Source organism: Pecten maximus, chromosome 16 (assembly GCF_902652985.1).
Source record: "Pecten maximus chromosome 16, xPecMax1.1, whole genome shotgun sequence".
Lineage (NCBI taxonomy): Eukaryota > Metazoa > Mollusca > Bivalvia > Pectinida > Pectinidae > Pecten > Pecten maximus.
The window spans coordinates 34,452,492-34,472,915 of NC_047030.1; the positions used below are offsets into that span (position 1 = coordinate 34,452,492).

Here is a 20,424-nt window from a genome sequence, read left to right on the forward strand (position 1 = left end):
GTTGCATGCATTAGTCTTGACTCATGATCATGATGAAAGGCTAGAAGAATCTTTCATAGGCCTATATTAGATTTTACTGCAGGAAGTCATTGAAGTTGACACTCTACTGTCACAAAATTATTCCCTTTATTGTTCTGATTACCACAAATGTTAGATACAGGTCTCCGTGCGGCCAAACAAAATTGATCAGCGCAGGTTAAATAAAAGTTGTTTCTTTTAAATTATATTAGTTGTATTGATTATGCCCATAAACAAATTAATTAAATGTTGGGTTGTTATTTCCGGAGTGATGTTGTCACCTTGTCATCTTCTATATCTGATCTATTTTCTGTTCTGTCTGCTAATTTGATTAATTAAACTGATGAAGTTGTTTCTGGAGCCAATACACCATTGATGACATGTATTAATATGTATTTGGATTTGCCAAATGTTATTGTTTGTGCATTTTAGAGTTCAAACAAATGGATTGTGATACATGTACAACATATGTGTTTATATATATATATGTATGTATGTTTGTGACTGATTTTGACCATAATTGGTTTTGAGCTTCTAACTATAGAAGCAGATGCAACTCCCCCCCCCCCCCCCCCCCCACCCCCACCCCTACCACTCACCCATCCCCCCCCCCCCCCCCCCATGCTTTCTGAAGGATATTATAGATTGTGGAATAATGGAGTAGATTGTTAGATATCTGTGGTCCCACACAAGGGCATTAGACTATATATCTGTATGTGGTCCCACACAGGGCCGGGCATTAAACTATATCTGTATGTGGTCCCACACAGGGGCATTAAAAGACTATATATATATCTGAACAATGAACATGTGGTCCCACACAGGGGCATTAGACTATATATATATCTGTACATTGGTCCCACACAGGGGCATTAGACTATATCTGTGGTCCCACACAGGGGCATTAGACTATATCTGTGGTCCCACACAGGGGCATTAGACTATATCTGTATGTGGTCCCACACAGGGGCATTAGACTATATCTGTGGTCCCACACAGGGGCATTAGACTATATCTGTGGTCCCACACAGGGGCATTAGACTATATCTGTATGTGGTCCCACACAGGGGCATTAGACTATATCTGTATGTGGTCCCACACAGGGGCGTTAGACTATATCTGTGGTCCCACACAGGGGCATTATCTGTATGTGGTCCCACACAGGGGCATTAGACTATATCTGTATGTGGTCCCACACAGGGGCATTAGACTATATCTGTGGTCCCACACAGGGGCGTTAGACTATATCTGTGGTCCCACACAGGGGCATTAGGCTATATCTGTGGTCCCACACAGGGGCATTAGGCTATATCTGTATGTGGTCCCACACAGGGGCATTAGACTATATCTGTGGTCCCACACAGGGGCATTAGACTATATCTGTATGTGGTCCCACACAGGGGCATTAGACTATATCTGTATGTGGTCCCACACAGGGGCATTAGACTATATCTGTATGTGGTCCCACACAGGGGCATTAGACTATATCTGTATGTGGTCCCACACAGGGGCATTAGACTATATCTGTGGTCCCACACAGGGGCATTAGACTATTATATCTGTATGTGGTCCCACACAGGGGCATTAGACTATATCTGTATGTGGTCCCACACAGGGGCATTAGACTATATCTGTGGTCCCACACAGGGGCATTAGGCTATATCTGTATGTGGTCCCACACAGGGGCATTATACTATATCTGTGGTCCCACACAGGGGCATTAGGCTATATCTGTATGTGGTCCCACACAGGGGCATTAGACTATATCTGTGGTTCCACACAGGGGCATTAGGCTATATCTGTATGTGGTCCCACACAGGGGCATTAGACTATATCTGTATGTGGTCCCACACAGGGGCATTAGACTATATCTGTGGTTCCACACAGGGGCATTAGACTATATCTGTATGTGGTCCCACACAGGGGCATTAGACTATATCTGTGGTCCCACACAGGGGCATTATCTGTATGTGGTCCCACACAGGGGCATTAGACTATATCTGTATGTGGTCCCACACAGGGGCATTAGACTATATCTGTATGTGGTCCCACACAGGGGCATTAGAATATATCTGTATGTGGTCCCACACAGGGGCATTAGACTATATCTGTATGTGGTCCCACACAGGGGCATTAGACTATATCTGTGGTCCCACACAGGGGCATTAGACTATATCTGTATGTGGTCCCACACAGGGGCGTTAGACTATATCTGTATGTGGTCCCACACAGGGGCTTCAGACTATATCTGTGGTCCCACACAGGGGCATCAGTTTTAGAATTGTGGACGTCTGGAACAGTCTTCCTGTGAACGTGTTGTTGTTTCTCCAACATTAAAAGATTTTGTCATAAACCTTGATATCCACTGGAAGGACCTTGATTTGAAATACAACCATTTGGCGGGTTATAATTATAACACAACATCGATATCCGGAAGAAACACTAACATTTTAATTGAATAATTGAGATATATGGATATAGAGGTATATTGCCTTGCATCCGTTATTTATCATATCAGATTAGACTATATCTGTGGTCCCACACAGGGGAGGGGGGGGGGGGGGGGGGGGGGGGGGGCGCTATAGGTTTTCATTGTCTTTCAATACTTTCTTTTGTCCTTTCGCACTTTATCTTGTCTGGGCTATGTACATATTTCCTATATCACTTGTCGCTAACACTGTAGGAATTTCATACTTAGGCTGCAGTTCAGCTTGGTGAGACACTGGTGTGTCAACTTGTGTACCAAAACAATGTCACATCGACCTCCCTTTTGACCCTTGAGTCCCTGACCTACATTAATTGGTCTGGCCTGATTTCCTATAATACTTGTCACTGAATTTTCAATTCTTTTAGGCATATTTTTGGGTTTATCTTTTCAGGGTATATGTTTGATACCATATATATATATGGAAGTAGAAGATATGCCTGCCCAATAGTAACGCTATACATTGACGTACATGTATATATTAAATGTCACTATCTGGGGAAAATTTTTTCCAGGAGTAAACTGCAAATATTGGGAATTTGGCCCATTATATAACCTATCCTAAAAGCGCATAGAAAAAGCCTTGAATTAGAATCAAATGCAAAAAGTCTTCATCTGTGCATTCTTTCGCATAATTTCATGTTAGTTCGGGGCTGTGACTTACTGAAATGTTATGTTTTTTAATGGCTACATGACCTGACCTGGTATGTTAGTACATATAAATTATAAATTTGTGTGTAATTGCTTGGCTGTATGATCTGTCATGAATCCTTTATCTTTACCTTTATACTGGCACTAGGTTTGAGGGAATTAGATTTGATATAAAGCCAAAAAAATTATTAAGAAAAAATATAAGTTTTTAAACAGAAAAAAAAAAATTATTATTATAATGAAAATTTAAGGTGTTTTACATCCCTTCTGCAAGTTCTGGTACTGATGTACATAATTTGTTTTAAAATTAAAGGGGAAAGAAAATTTAAGAATTTCTGTGAGCTTTTTCAGCAGATCCTTATCATAACTAGAGTAGGTTTTTGATACCTTAGAAGAAGTTTTGACTTGCATTTTTGCAAAGACATGTCCAATTGACAATTCAGATTTGTTGACTAGTTGGTAATATATAATGCAGTTTGCTATGATCATTATTATTATGTCCAGCTAGCTATAGGGGCAAAGACAAAAATCAGCATCACTGGTCATTCAGGCTAAAAAAGTACCTGTCCAAAGATGTAACATAGTTGTCCAGTGTAGTTGTATAAATTATTAAATTATGCTGAGGAAAAGTAAGGTAAAATATTACAGGAAATTTGTACTTACCAATCACTGGTGTGTATATATATTTACAGACCAAATCTACTGACCCTTGGCCATTGGACCGATTTCTCGTGACCCTGGGCCATTGGACCTGGAATTTTCCTTGCCCTGATATATTGATGATGTTATGGTCATATATATAGGTCAAAAGGTCAAAAGAAAGCTTTGTTCTATAAATTATAATGAGAATATGTTATACAGTATTTCCTGAATTATTAAGGTTATGTACAGGTCCTTTGGGGCTCTTGTTTGCTATGTGTAAGTTGAATGATTGTAAAAGTTTTAGAGCATGATATGGGGAGCTTTAATTGCCCAAGCCTAGCTACTGATTATATATTTGAGGGAAAAAAACCAAGAAATGCTGAAAGTATAAAACCAAAGTTCAAACTAAAAAACAATTTAACAAGGGTTATTGTATTTAAACGAAAATAAATATTTTCATTCAGACTCCTATAAAGGTACAAAAGTGCATTTTCAATAACAGGCACCTTTAATTTATTAAGATTCATTATTCTTATGTTTTATGAAACAGACTATATATACCTTATAGCAGAAAATTCAGTCATAAAAAATATTCCAGATGAAGATATCTATTCATTATCATAAATTAAGCTTAAACATCACTTGACTATTCCTGTATACTTGTAAACCATGCCAGCTGATCTTTAGACCAGAGACTGTGCGTTCCACCATTTATGTTAAAATGGAACTCTTTTATGTTCTATTTATAGACACAGGTGATTTCCCAGATCATATCAGACATCCTTTTCTTCGACCTAATAATTGATTTACAATGTCTTTTACTAGCTTTCTGTTCTTAACAACATCTATTTAACAACATGAATTAAGTCTGTTACTTTAGCTTTAGATAAATGTGGTAGTTGTATAAATAGACAAAATGTGGCAAAAACTTCTGTTCCAGTGACTTAATTTGCTGAAGAAAATTGAACACATAAAGAAGCAAAACATTTCACATCGATTATTGATTTTGAACGCCATTTTGACATTCAGTCAAAGATTTTTTTTGGAAAAAAGGTATACGTAGGGACGCCGTTATTAGGGCAGACGTCTTTATTAGGTCATATACGGTATTATTATATGGTCATGGCAATTAAGGTCACGGCCATTCAGTGACAGCTCTTTATTATGTCTAGGGACCGCGTTGGTCAAGTGGTACGTGGGGCAGTTGCCTGTTACTGACCATAGGTCGCGATCGGTGGTTGTTCTCCCAGTACTCCGGCTTTCCTCCACCTCCAAAACCAGGCACATTAAACTTAACTGACCCAGCTGGCTGTTAATTAAAAATAGGACGTTAAACAAAATAAACCAAACCAAATTATTATGTCCCGTAATTATTATAGAGTTATAGCACTTTGGTCAGAGCATTTCACTTTCACTATCACAATTTTTTAGAAATGCAAAGTATTTCATAAGTAATACGACATACTGATAATCAATGTTTTCTCCGTCCATCAAAGTTTGGTTAGATTAAAATTTATCAGGAAGCTATATATTTCACAGGCTACAGCACAATTGAATTACCGTATACAAAGTGAACAGCTTGTGTTTACCCATATTTTTTTTTCATGCATATATATATATAAAGTCTATTTGACCCAGCTGTGAGCCTTCTGAAGTTCAGTTCTATGTTTCCTGCATGCTGTTCTATATTTAGGTTGTCTAATTTTATATATATATTGGCCTATATATATATATATAGCTAGGGTATTCCCAGAAATTTTGTTTTTCCAAATTAAAATGACTGCAGAAAATATTGTGATGCTGCTGACAACATGTAGTTTTGAAATCATTTATAAAAAAGAGTTCTTAAAGGTTGTGTAAAATATCCCTTTAACAATCCCTGAAAAAAAGTCCCCAAAATTAAGAAGTGCAATTGTTGCACAAGTCATTATATAGTTAAGTAATTGAATTTTAATTCATTGATATACATAATGCATATATATTGAGCCATGCAGTTATTGGTATACGTAATGCATATATAGGATTGAGCCAGTTTATGATTGGTATACGTAATGCATATGTAGGATTGAGCCAGTTATTGGTATACGTATACGTAATGCATATATAGGATTGAGCCAGTTATTGGTATACGTATACGTATAATGCATATAGGATTGCGCTGGCTATGGTAATTTATAGAGATTATATAAAGAGAAATGGGTTATTAATGGAACTGATGTTGAGACCATTATGAAAGGATACTATATATATTTAACATGAAATAAACTACAGGGATCAATCTAGGGATTTTTTACTACCGTTTATGGGTAGTTCCCCTCAGGATTTTGTTCCATTTTTCCCTTAAGACTTCTGTTAAATTCACTGAAATATTGTATTTTCCCTCATTTTTATGGCAAAATATTCCCAAATATTCCAGATTTGCTTTCCTAATTAACCATTTGCTGTATTTACATGGAAAATGTGTTTTAAAGCAAAAAACTGAAACTTTGTGATGTTTAAATTTCCCATTTTCAGAACTGATTTTTCGCTATATATGGTCCAAAAAGGGTAGTTTCCCCTAAATTCTAGATTGGGTAATGATCTAGAGGTAGTCATATGACATATGTGTGCCACCCTCAGCGCTGTAGGAGATTGACAAGTGTTCACCGGAGACATCCAATTCATCTGCGTAAAGCTCCTTGGCCAATAACGAAACCTGTATGATCCTCCGAAGGTGTTATTGATTTTTTTACAGGTTATGGTACATGGCTGATATTCTCCGTACTGGGTAAACGCGAATTAACTATGTATTTACATTGTCGGGCCAGACGATCAATAATATTGCTGATGTTTGGATCGAGATCTTTGTATTCATGCAGAGCACTGAATCATTTTCACTGGGTTTAATTTTACTGAGTGGCACTTAAAAATGGAATGACAGTCATCATGTATAATTTATAAGTGATATGGTGTTTTCGTGATCATTTACCAATTTGCTGAAATATCTGAGAATCTCTTGTAGATGTACGTGGTCAAGCTGTTTTTACTTGACATTGTGAAAAATAATTAAATTTTTCAGTTCATCAGAATTTATGAATTTCATTAGCAAAAAAAAAAAAAGAAAATATATTTGCACCTTTTTTGCTGCATATTTTTCAGGGCTTTTTCTGGGGGCTTTTAGGGGCCGATAAAGGGCCCCATTCCCAATTGAAATTATTTCATATTTTAATCAAATTCCCAAAAAAAAATTAGTTTAATCCTGAATTTTTTTTTTTCTAATTCACCAATTTTCTTCCCAAAATTAGACAAAAAGGTCCCTTCCATAATCACTTTAATCAGTGAAAAAAAAGGCCTGTGATTACATAACTTGCTGTTTAATCTTGCATTGATACATATAATAAATTCTTGATAGTTGTAGTGTAATACCCTTTAAATATATATACACATATATAACAAACTTCAGACTTGTTCCATTTTCATTAAAGTAGAGATCTAGAGTGTCTCAGAAAAAAAAGAATGAATAAATTAAATTTTCTCAGAAATAAAAAAAAAAATTGATTAAATTTAATTTGTATTCTTAGCTTGTAGTCTCTCTCATATATATGTAGAAATCCTTCATTGTGGATGTCACACTATCAATATAGCTACTGTGTGTGTCTATAGCTATATAGCAGTAAACTTTAATTAAGAGTTTTAAGGCATGGAAACATTTTACACATGTGATGATGCATATTTATGGCTTTATTAAATTATATGTAAATACATATATGATGTAAGTAATAAAATGGTATTTGATATACAAAACAATTGACAGAAGAAGATGTTAAATTAAACATTTTACAAGTTTTTTGCGTTGCCCTCTGCCTTTTTATACCCCCGCAACAAAGATAGCTATAGGGGGCCCCGGGAGTTTACTGGAATCGGGTTGTTCGTCCGTTTGTCCGTCCGTCAACAATTTACCTTGTCAACATGATAACTGAAGTAAATATCAACCAACTTTGACGAAGCTTTGTATGCAATCAGATACCAACAAGATCTCAGACAAGTTCGAAAATAGAAATTATTCAAAAGAGTTATTGCCCTTTGTCTTTTTCCATTTCGGATTAGACATTCAAAAGTGAGGGATGGGCATATTCCCAAAAATGGACTTATAACTGGTAAAATAAGGTAGGTGAAAAAAAAATTGAAAGTAGCTTTCACTGCAGGCTCTTGGACACAAGGAATACCATGAACACGAGACGTTTACCTTTAGGTTACGAATTAATATATATCGATGGGAAAACTTCTCACAAATTTTTTCCAGAGATGGGCTGAAATTTTACAAAAATATGTCTGATATCTATTTGTGTTTTGTTCCCATTAGACTCCATGTTGTTGTGACGAAGTTGAAACTCTCAGCCAGTGGTCATTACGTTTTTTTTGTTTCGTTCCCGTTACAGACTCCATGTCGGTGTGACGAAGTTAACACATTCAGCCTGTGATTGTAATATTGTTTAGTTTCGTTCCCGTTACAGACTCCATGTCGGGGTGACGAAGTTAACACATTCAGCCTGTAATATTGTTTTGTTTCGTTCCCGTTACAGACTCCATGTCGGTGTGACGAAGTTCGGTCGTGCTGCCAGTAATCATTATTACCTTGACTCGGCCACTCTGCCAAACTTTATATCCCGCCACCACTCCGAGATCCATGGCATTCGTGACGAGGATGGCCTCATCAAGTTTGTCCTTCATGACAAGGGCCTCAATGGTACCTTCATCAACGATATCAAGGTATGGTCAAGAATCGTAATTAAAGTTCTGAGACAGTAATATAAAAATGGCTGTCTTTTAATTAATTACGTCCATCTAGTTAATCTAGTTAGCTGTATAGGTGATGAGATGGGGAGGCATTGTTTGCAAATCAAAGATGGATATATTTAGTTTGATATTATTTTACAAGTCATAGTCAGTTTATAATCTGATGTCAATTTATAATCTGATGTCAATTTATAATCTTATGTAAATTTATAATGTCAAATGTCAATTTATAATCTGATGTCAATATGTCAATTTATAATGTCTATGTCAATTTATAATGTCTATGTCAATTTATAATGTCTATGTCAATTTATAATGTAATATGTCAATTTATAATGTAATATGTCAGTTTATAATGTAATATGTCAATTTATAATGTAATATGTCAATTTATAATGTCAAATGTCAATTTATAATGTAATATGTCAGTTTATAATGTAATATGTCAATTTATAATGTAATATGTCAATTTATAATGTCAAATGTCAATTTATAGTGTAATATGTCAATTTATAATGTCAAATGTCAATTTATAGTGTAATATGTCAATTTATAGTGTAATATGTCAATTTATAATGTCAAATGTCAATTTATAATGTAATATGTCAGTTTATAATGTAATATGTCAATTTATAATGTCAAATGTCAATTTATAGTGTAATATGTCAATTTATAATGTCAAATGTCAATTTATAGTGTAATATGTCAATTTATAGTGTAATATGTCAATTTATAATGTCAAATGTCAATTTATAATGTAATATGTCAGTTTATAATGTCAAATGTCAATTTATAATGTAATATGTCAATTTATAATGTAATATGTCAGTTTATAATGTAATATGTCAATTTATAATGTAATATGTCAATTTATAATGTCAAATGCCAATTTATAATGTAATATGTCAATTTATAATGTAATATGTCAGTTTATAATGTAACATGTCAATTTATAATGTAATATGTCAGTTTATAATCTAATGGGTGGATCATCAGCTGCCCGTTCAAATTTCATAAAATACATTCATGTTTTGTTTTTGTTTTTTTAGGGGGAGGGGGCCGGGAATTGACAAAGTTCTTTAATCAAAAACCAAATTTTGCATAACTTAACTATAATTTTTAAATGAATCCAACAGGCTACCAATTCACCTCATTATTTGTAATACTATCCACATACATGTACATATATAGTCTATTTGTTTTTTTTGGATCAAAATTGTCAACATTGTCAAAAATTTCCGTGTGGAGATTGTGTGTGTGAAATTTCAAATAACAGAAAACTATACTTTTACTACATACTTGGATTACTTATAGTTGCTCTTTTTGATGGACATGTAATTATTCGAAGTGCAACATTTGCTCCAATAACATTATGGAATCTGGGCCATTGGTCGATTAATGTATAACTATGATATAAGATATAATACATTCTTTATTGTAACAGATGCAGAGTTCCTGCGAACTTGAGGAAGGGGACAAGATAACGTTTGGTCACACGAATGGATACAAATTGGCACCCGGCCAACATTCAAGGCAGCCGCACTCAGAATTCCAATTTATAGTAAGGCCATCCGTCTCTGCTTTAAAAAAGAAAAAGTGCTTAGAATTAAATAAATCTTTGAATCCTTTTCCATACTTATTAAGTCTTTAAAGATGAAAATGTGGTCAGGTAGGGCACTCTTGCCCTTCATCTTGGTTCACAGAGTTGAATCGCAGTGATAAGATATTGGGCCACCTACCTGTGTACGAGTTTCCCCAGAAATCCGGTTTCTTCCCACAGTAAGACCCCTTGCGTGCTTCCATCCGAGCCAACACGAGATTTAGATATTACAAGTTTAAATAATTGTTTCGCTGTTGTTGTAAAATGAAATCTAGCTAAAGGCAATATGCATGGTATATAATGGTTATTGAAAATACATATGCATATATACCTGTACACGATATATATATGTATACAAATAATTAGGAATTAAGCTAATTTGAAATCAGAAAAAATAGATAATTTTCCATCAGTATTGTAAATTTTACATGTGGATATTAATGATGAAAATTTCATTAATACATTATCGTTTACGTATATATATATATGTATGATATATTTTTTAACAGTTTGAAAAAGTTTACCGAAGTAATGAAAGACTTATCAACAATGGAGTCAAGCGTGAACAAGAAAGCAGCACGTCAAGTGATTCTGAGAAACAGAAAAGGCTTTGTGCGCGGGACAATGCAGTAGACATGGAAACCTTCAAAGAAGGATGGTCTAAAAATAATTCAAATTCAAAAACTGAAAGTGATTCAGACAAGACTTCCTCGTCTCGTATTAAAACTGTTGAAAGTGTATCTCAGGACAATGATTCATGTTCCTCATCCTCATCATCGTCATCTTCATCGTCAGCTTCATCAAGTTCATCATCGTCATCATCAAGTTCATCTTCATCAGTCAGGTCTTCATCTAAATCTCCAAATTCACAAACAGCCGACCATGCAGCAGAAAGTAGTACACCAAATTTTTCTATTTCACAAAACCGTCAAGATAATTCTACAATTATTATGTCTGAGCCGAACAGCGACAAGGACGAAAGCGATGAAAATGATGATAACGATGACAATGTTTCAGAACAATCTAGCCAGTCTTTGAGAAAAGTAGACAATAATAGTGACAATAGTGAACATTCGGATTCGGATTCTGGTGATGATTCTGACGATGAAGTATCGAACCATGACAGTGAGGTTAATAAATACCATAGTCATAACTCCAGTGATAATGAAAGTGATACAGAAATGAAAGATGAGAGTGAAAAACGAAACGACAGCAGCGAAGAAGAGAAGGACACAGAAGAAAAGGAAATCGAACAGCTTCCAAGTCCTGTTCCGATGAAGAGAAAGGCTCCAGTGCCGAAAAAAGGAGCAAAAACAAAAAGAATGAAACTTGCCATGCCATCTAGACGCGGGAGACAGAGTCGGAAGATGTTAAAACGAAATAGTAAAAGGTATAGTCGAAGATGTTAAAACGAAATAGTAAAAGGTATATTAGTTTAATTACAGGGTTGGAATATGTTTAAACGAAATAGTAAAAGTATATTAGTTTAATTACAGGGTTGGAATATGTTTAAACGAAATAGTAAAAGGTATATTAGTTTAGAGAGTCGAAATCAGTTAAAGGCATATCAATTTCAAATTCAAAGCATATGTTTTGTATACTTTTGTGTTGGTTGAGATAATAATTTCTTAAATCTGTCTGAATATTGGTATCGGTGTTTTTCCTGTCTATATATATATATAACATGGTTCCTCAAAATGACTCCATTTTCAATGCATATATTAGCCTTATTTTTACCCAAAAGATATAATTAAAAATTCCCAATTGTGTTCAAAATTAAAACTTTTGAAAGATGTCAAAATATATAATGGAAAATATTACACAAAATACTTCAGAAAAGTCGGTCAATTGTCGAAATTGGTGTGTGCTATCATGTATACAGTTATAATTAACACAACATTATAAAACTAGTAAGCATGACACATGTAAAATTTTCCTTATTTGGTCAATTGGATTTTCCAAAAAAAATACAGAAAAAACACTGGTTAAAGATATTATTGTTTTAAAAAGGATGTATCGACACATATTTTTTTGAATAATACATATAAATGTCTGGTGATTGTTCAATCCATACTCAGGGTGGTTTGTGATTCTTACGGAAGCTGATGGTGATTGTTCAATCATACTCAGGTGGTTTGTGATTCTTACCGAAGCTAAGAGCATAAACCCTCCTGTACATGTTGTGGTTGTGTCCCTTGGGTAAGACTTTATCGCAAATGCTCCAGAATGTATATATGCAATGGTGGTCCTTCTGTGCTCTTTGAGGTAGCCACCAGCTACTACACACTCTTTCTCAAAATGATAATCCCATCAAGCAAAACAATCGACTGATACCTGTGTTCACATCAGATATTTCATATTCCATAATATAGATAAGTTCAGCTTTTATACACATTAAAATATACATGTCTGTGATGTATCTTGTAGCTCTGACTTCAATGATAATGATGACCTTCCGTCACTCAATGGAGGCAGTAGCCACGATTCGATGATGAACGAGGACAAGGCTGAGAGCCATAGAGACCCTTACCTGTTCGCCAGTGAAGAAAGTAGCGAAGGTAAAGATTTTCACCTGTACAGAGAATATGACACACCTGTACATAGAATATGACACACCTGTACAGGGAGTATATATGACACACCTGGATCAGCTAGGGTATACCTTCCAGGTTTCTAATGAGTTTTTTTTCTCTCCAAATTCCAAGGTACATTGTATTGTAAAAACTGTTACAGGTATTTTACATGAACAATTGTGATTTAAAACACAAATCTTTTTTTTTTTTTTTTTTTTTAAACACAAATCTATGAAGATTGATGAAGCACATTAGTTGGTAGTAATGTATGTATATATACTAGGTATATACTGTATATTGTTTTCACTTCTTCAAGGTTAGTAATCCAATGCACTCTATGTGTAGATTTTCCAGGGTACATGTAATTCTGGCTTGGAAGAATTTGTTTTGGACTTTTTAAACAGAATAATTTTTCTGTTCTATTTCAGTCGTATTTCTCGTATAAAACACGTAGTACTAATTAATTATGGCAAACCATGTACACACTTCGGATATTTAGAAAATACACTCGGTTATTTGGACATTTTTTTTTTAATTCCTGCTTCCTTTGCTTCAAATTAACACAATTAAGCACAACTTGTGTAAACTAGCTTCGTTTAAACCAGAATATTGTGTAATTTTGAAAAAAAAAATTTATTAGAAAAATGCTTTTGTGATAATGGTCTCATCTTAACAGTATAAATGAAGTCCAATTTAGAGGGTAACCATTTGGCATAGCTTGTACGCATACTTATATTATATAATTATTTAAGAAAAATATTGCTTGGACTGTAAAATGTTGTTCTCACTAGACAGGGATGTGTATTAGGTAAGTTATACTGTATTATATACTGGGCTCGGCTGTTATTTAGGGTTTGGTTATTTTTTAATACATTTTTGACTTAAAAACTACATATTCACAAGGAAAAAAAATTTTTTTTTTAAAAAAATTACTTATAGAATTAAAAATCAAAACACACAGTATTAGTATGTAATTCAAATTATGTAATTGATTAGATTCTGAGACATCAAAAAATTGGTGAATTTTAGACAAAAAATACAACACCTATTGAAAGACTACATGTTGTAAAAGCTATTAGTACAGAAAACTTCCTACGATTTAGATCTATCTACAGTGACATCTTGCAACAGGATGACATGTCCGGTGATGGATTTGACACAGGAGCCTGTATATATCGGCATTTTCTTTTATTATTTATCTTGTTTTTGTATCAAAATCACTTCATTACACTGTATTATATTTTTTTTTTTTTAACTATTTGGTGGACTTTCATGTTTGAAGAGCTGCTAGTCTTTCTAAGCTAGGATTATCAATGCAATGATATTTTTTTTATCATTATTATTTTCCACAAATGTTTATTAAAATTTACATTGTTTTCAGAGTTGTATCACTTTTTTTCATGTTTGACTATTTTCCATCTGCTGTGTAATTAACAAATATATGAAAACTGTCTTCTTTCTAATTTGTTTTCGTGATCATCATTTCACTCTCCCGGATCACTGGGTTCTATAATCACAGACAAGTAGGAGAGCTGAAAATCTTCTATTTACTTGCCATCTAAGATATCGTCTCCTTAATCTTCAGGAGAGCTGAAAATTTCAAACTTCCTTGCCATCATCCTTTCATCTACATAATATTGGTCTACCAGTTATTTTGAGGTTGTCTCCCTTTAGATATCAAATACAAATGTAACAGTACACTAGGGGATCCATAAGTATCTTGTGGGGGGCCAGGTCTATAAGTGTCTTGAAGGGGTTCATAAGTATCTTGTAGGGGTTCATAAGTATCTTGTAGGGGTCCGTAAGTATCATATTGGGGGCCAGGTCTATAAGTATCTTGTAGGGGTTCATAAGTATCTTGTAGGGGTCCGTAAGTATCATATTGGGGGCCAGGTTCATAAGTATCTTGTAGGGTCCATAAGTACCGTGTGGTACCTCTTGGAGAGGTATATTCCTGAATTACGCTTTCATAACAGTATCTCGGACCTCTTGCTATCACCAATTCTTACTGTGCACATTCAATTGTGCAGGTTAAAATAATTGAAAAATGCTGTTTTGAAACCGCTGGTTATTTTCTCTGATTTTGAATCATTTATAATTTCTAACTCATGGCACTGCAGCCCGTCCTTAACCAGGCTGCATATTCACTCATTCAATACAGAGATGTACAAGCTATGTCATCCATCATTGAAATCTAGTCTCACTAATTTTTTTTTTTTTATAATTCTACTTCATTTTTCGATGTGATGGGGTTGTATACATGCTTATTTTTTCACTATTAGAAGTAGAAAAGCTTATCTATTTCATTCTTAAGAGATTTTGTGAAGACGATATCGGCCTCTTTGCCAGCAGGTGTACAATTCCGTAAGCCGATGTCAGTAGAATCTTTATATATCAATGTTGGTGGTATTTTTTTCCTCCATTTGCCTGATATCAGATCTATTCAAATTGTCATCCATCTGCCGTCTATCGCTTCACCAATGTCCGTCATCCAGAAATACTGGAAGGATCTTTCTCAAATTCTACATGTAGGTTGTTCTCAGCCCTTAGTTGCGCATGATTAATTTTGAGATGGTAAAGACACAAGATGGTCCAAAGGCAGCCATCTTGGATTTTGACAGTTGGAAAGGTTTTTCTATCGCTCTTTTTCAGAAGTAGTGTGTTGGTCTCTCTCAGGTTTTGCTAAGTGGTTTCTCTCAAGTTCTACTTTTTCAATTAGAAGAAAAAATAAACAAAATAAAGATGGCCGTCATGATCAGACAGCCATCTTGGATTTTGACAGTTTTAATATTACTCTTTCTCAGAAGTAGTTTGTTGGTCTTTCTCAGGTTTTACTCAGTGGTTCATCTCAAGTTTTATCTGTTCATTTAGAAGAGAAAAAAAGATGGCGGTCATGATCAGGCAGCCATCTTGGATTTTGTCAGCTGAAGTTTGTTATCACTATTTCTGATCTTTCTATTATAGATCATTCTTTGCATGTCATATACTGTATATACCACATGTCAGTAGAACAGAAAATTAAGAGGAAACGGCTAGGAGGAACATAGAGAACAAACTAAAAACCAAATAGGATTAAGGAAAGTCATCTTGACGGAATGGTGGGTGCCAAGATCGAAATTAGATCACATTTCCCTAGTTCAAATTTACATGACATTACTATGTAAACACATTCTGAAAATCAGGCTTTGTAGAACATTTTAGATTCTGACCTTAAGGCTGAAGTGTTCTAGATGTGAAATTGTACATCCCTACTCTACCAGACGTTGTATCTCTCTGTTTTGCCTCAGATGAAACCAATACACGCCTAAAAGCCATCATCCACAAGATAGGCAAGATAGCTACCAGGCCAGCCACAGGTATGTTCAGGCTCTACATGAACATTGAAGGTCCGTGGGAGCTTATATTATAGGCTCAGGTGTAAGCTCAGTGGGAGCTTAAGGCTCAGTTGGAAGCTCAGTGGGAGCTTTTAAAGGCTCAATCAGCGATTCAGCACACTTATGTTGTAATTTAACCTTATATTGTTATTTCATAGTTATGACTGTATAACAGAAAAAATAATTAATGTTAATTCTTATAATTTAATTTCGTCTTATACACACCAAGATATTTCACTTTCTTTGGCGAACTCTTTTCTGTGATAAATTATTACGCAACGTCATCAGCCAATCAAAAATGACGTTACATTTCGCAACGTCAAACATTTTGTTATGGAGGTATAACAAAATTATTTCAGCCAATGAAAATACGTGTTTCATACAAAATTAAATTATATTCATATATATAAAAAAATAAATAAAGAAATGCTCTGCAATTAGTCTTGGACTCTGGATTCAATCCGAGTTCCAACTCGATTAGAATTTTTTCCTCCGTTATTTAAGGAATTCATAAATTTTGAGGTCAGAAAGAATACAACTTTGATTGGGCATACTTCCAAATATTTCAAAATAAATTATTTCAAATTTCAAAAAACGTAATTAGCCATGAGCATATATAAATGTATATACAAGTTTGAACCTTGATTTGAAACTTATTTGGTTTGAATACTAAAAGTTTTGTTTTTGAAACTTTTGAAAAATAACTACATGTAACTATATTAAAGGAAATAATATTTACAACAACCACTTATAATTATCTTATAACCTCTTTATATCTCATTATTAAATCATTATATGAAACAAAAATTATAATTATTCCAGATAAAAAGGTTTGAGTTTCAGCCTCAAAAGTACATGTACATGTATGTAAGAACTCTTTAAAATTCCCTTCAGAAAGATGAAAAGGCGAAGATCTTGTATACTAGATTTTCTGAAATCTGAAATTTCCTTGATAAAAAAGATAAAATGTAAATTGGATAGTAGTAGAATAAATTCGGGTTACAGGGTTTTAACATCAGGTTACCTGGGTATTTACAGGGTGTACAAGGGTTTTCCTGAACTCCAGCAACAAACATATGTAAAAATAAAAGAATTTGTTTTTACTGCAACTTTTTAGACAATTAACATGTAAAATATGTTTATAAATAACTAATACGCCTAAAATCATTGTACAGATTTTTTGTGTTCTCCCTATACACTGTAGATATGGGAAAATGATCCAAGAATTGAGTTATCTCCCTTGTTCAATTATTTGTGTATCAATTTATATCAAATATCATCTGCTTCAATATTGAATGTTATTTAACTGCTAACTGCTAATATTTCTTTGTAAATTACTTATAGCTAGTAAATGTTGTTCGTGCTTGTGTTAGTTTATGTGTAGATTTATAGCAAATTGTATTTTGTCAGTTTTTGGGTAGATTATATCAAAATGTTATTTGTTTTTTGGCTGTGGCATAATCATGGGTTTTAATGCTTTATGTCATTCCTTCACAGCATAAAATGTGAAAAATGCAAAATAAATTCTCATTTCACCTGATCTCATCTCATTTCATTTCATTTCTTGCATAACACCGTGCAGTTTTAACCCTGCTTCGTTACCACTTTTCCAATTCTGAATCTGTACTTTGGAAATGTTCATCTTAACATGCATGCTGCCTTTCAGAAGTTTTTTTTCTGTGTCATGTTGTGTCGTATAAAACAAAAATTCTCATCTCATAATCCTACACATTTCTACATTGTTTGCTATCTGTCTTTAGCAGTTTTTCTTTGTAGAAAATGAAAAATCAAAATCACAAAAAGTTACTATCATTTTAAGATTTACAACCTTTTGAACAGTGATTTTTAGTGAAAAGTTATACTGTATTTAAAAAACAAAATCCTGAACAGAAGTTGATATTAATATACATGTATATTTATATTTATATGTGTGACAAGACATTCAGCATTTCTGATATTGTTTAACATAACCCAAGTTTGTTTTTAACCACCGTTTACTTAACCATAATGTTTGTCACTGAAGGGTATACACATGCTCACAACAACATTTTCACTCTAATTTTGTTTTATTTTCAGTTTATTGCAGGACTCAATTACACGAATGATTTATGTAGTATCATAAGATAAAGTTCTAGACATGATTAGACTTAGGTTGTTAATAGTCTTACTAAAAAGGCGGCACTAAATGTGCTTTCTTTGCCAACTTCTCAAAACATGCATTTTACTCCTGAAAATTTCCTTCTACAATTCGCTAATTATCTTTCTAAAATTGGTACAAAAAGGCCCCATTCCAAAACAAGTGAATAAATCTCAGGCAAAAATGAATATGAGTATCTTAGAATACTTTTATTCCATTTTGGATGAGGGGGGGGGGGGGGGGGGGGGGGGGGGGGGTTATATCAGTAAAAATGGTTTAAAGAATACCGACATAGGTTTGTAAAATTTTCTTCTACATGCTTTAGATATGAAAGTACATTTCAGTTTTCAAAGGTACTCTTATAATTTTTGTCACACATATCAATCTTTCAGCCTCCCCATCACTTGTGAACACTCGGACTGACAAGAGGACATTGTGACTTAAACATTACATCATTATTTCTATGTTGAAAGCTGCATGTTTGATAGCCCTGCTATATCAATATATATTGTATACATATAAAAAGTGTCCTTAAAATACAGCAAATCCTGCATGTCTGTTCAAGGTGTACGTAGAACACGCTGTGTTGCATGTTGCTACATTCTTTATATCAACATATTTAAGTCTTACATGCTTGTGTTAGCTTTTTATTCTTGTTCTTTTCCTTATTTTTTCTTCATATTGTTTTGTCAGGGAAAAAAAGACAAAAGAAAACTGTGAAAAAGAAAATTCAACAAAGAAAATCTGTAATCCCACCGCCGCCACCACCCAAATCTGCAGCCAAGAAAAGGAAAGGTAGCTATACAGGAAAATACAAGTTGCTATTTTCGTATTGATTATATACAATATAAATTGTCAATTTTTGCTGGGTTCGACTGTGAATTCTCGTTTTATTGTGGAAACTGGACTAAAATTTCATTCTTAACAGAAAATGATTTTTATCTGATCTGTTAGGCCAAAATAAAAGTATAGTTGGTTTGGTGTAACCTACCCGACCTAGAAAAAATGCGCCTACTTAAATTATTTTTTTTTAAATGACTTGACAATTCTGGATATTTAAGTTCGGAAGTTGCTTTCCAAGTTTGAACAACGTCTCGCAAACCCAAATAAGCTTGGATGTGTGTTTCCTAGTGTTAAGATCACAAAATAAATAATGATTTCCAGTTTATATCCTGGTTTGCTTTTGTATTGAAGGTTGAAAATCTGTTTGCAGAACTGAATAAATAAAAAAAGGTAGCACTACCTACTAACCCATATTTAAAACCCCCTGGACTTACAAATAAAACTTGGATTTATCTCCCCTTTCTACTATCAATTATGATGGATTTATCTCCCCTTTTTACTATCAATTATGATGGATTTATCTCCCCTTTTTACTATCAATTATGATGACTTGATATTCTTGCTACTTGGTATTTCATCTCACTAACAGTTTCTTCCCCAGAGAACTACCAAAAAGACATGTTTAATTTTAACTACAGAGAAATTTGAGATCTGTTGTAAAGCTACTTTGTCAAATTATGAATGTTCTTTTATTTCCATATTATAATACTTTACAGTATTTCTGTAGTTTTGGCATACAATTTTAATTTTTTGACCCTCAGCTCCTCCTGCACCAGTGGCTACCACATCTGGGCGGGGCCGGGGTAAGAAGGCCAAGCCTACACCTGTACGTGGCCGGAGGAGGCGGGGCCACAGTAGTGACAGTAGTGATCCGGAGGAAGAAGAGGAGCAGGAAGAGAATTTAGAGGAGGGAGTCGAGTGGTACGAGGTCGAAACATGTGACGCTGATGATTGTAAGAGACCCAGTGATAAAACTGTAGCCTGGGTAAGTATTAGCGGTAAAATTCAAAAATTATTTTGTAGATTATTTTCTTATTGAATCGTGGTAATTACCTTTCTTTTTGCTTTTGTTTATGTCATCAAAGCCTTTCCGTGTTTAACCAATAAAAAGGAATTTTGAATTTAAAAAAAGAATTTTTTTATGTATTATGAGGTGAGTTCAGGGTTTGGGCTCAATGCAACTGAAAGTCTTACCCCCACAAGTTTCTTGATTGATTTTAGTGAAATTAAAATTTTGTGTGTATGAGATGTTTGTTTGTTATGTTCAAAATTTGTTTTCTGCAGTTTGCTTTACTTCTTTGTTTCCATTATTTAAATATAATGAT

General features: G+C 34.1%; 1 protein-coding gene across 2 annotated transcripts in view; it reads left to right on the forward strand.

Moving 5' to 3' along the window:
• The window catches only part of LOC117314685 (uncharacterized protein C01G6.5-like), a 31,609-nt gene that overhangs the window by 1,978 nt on the left and 9,207 nt on the right, over positions 1–20,424 (forward strand). Inside the window, exons 2-8 of one of the 2 annotated variants that reach the window (XM_033868771.1) lie at positions 8,359–8,545; positions 10,017–10,133; positions 10,682–11,562; positions 12,600–12,730; positions 16,033–16,101; positions 18,950–19,051; positions 19,861–20,084. In XM_033868771.1, coding sequence (XP_033724662.1) covers positions 8,359–8,545; positions 10,017–10,133; positions 10,682–11,562; positions 12,600–12,730; positions 16,033–16,101; positions 18,950–19,051; positions 19,861–20,084 — 1,711 coding nt within the window. The remainder of the gene's footprint in view (positions 1–8,358; positions 8,546–10,016; positions 10,134–10,681; positions 11,563–12,599; positions 12,731–16,032; positions 16,102–18,949; positions 19,052–19,860; positions 20,085–20,424) is intronic. The other variant, XM_033868772.1, reaches the window with a different exon arrangement.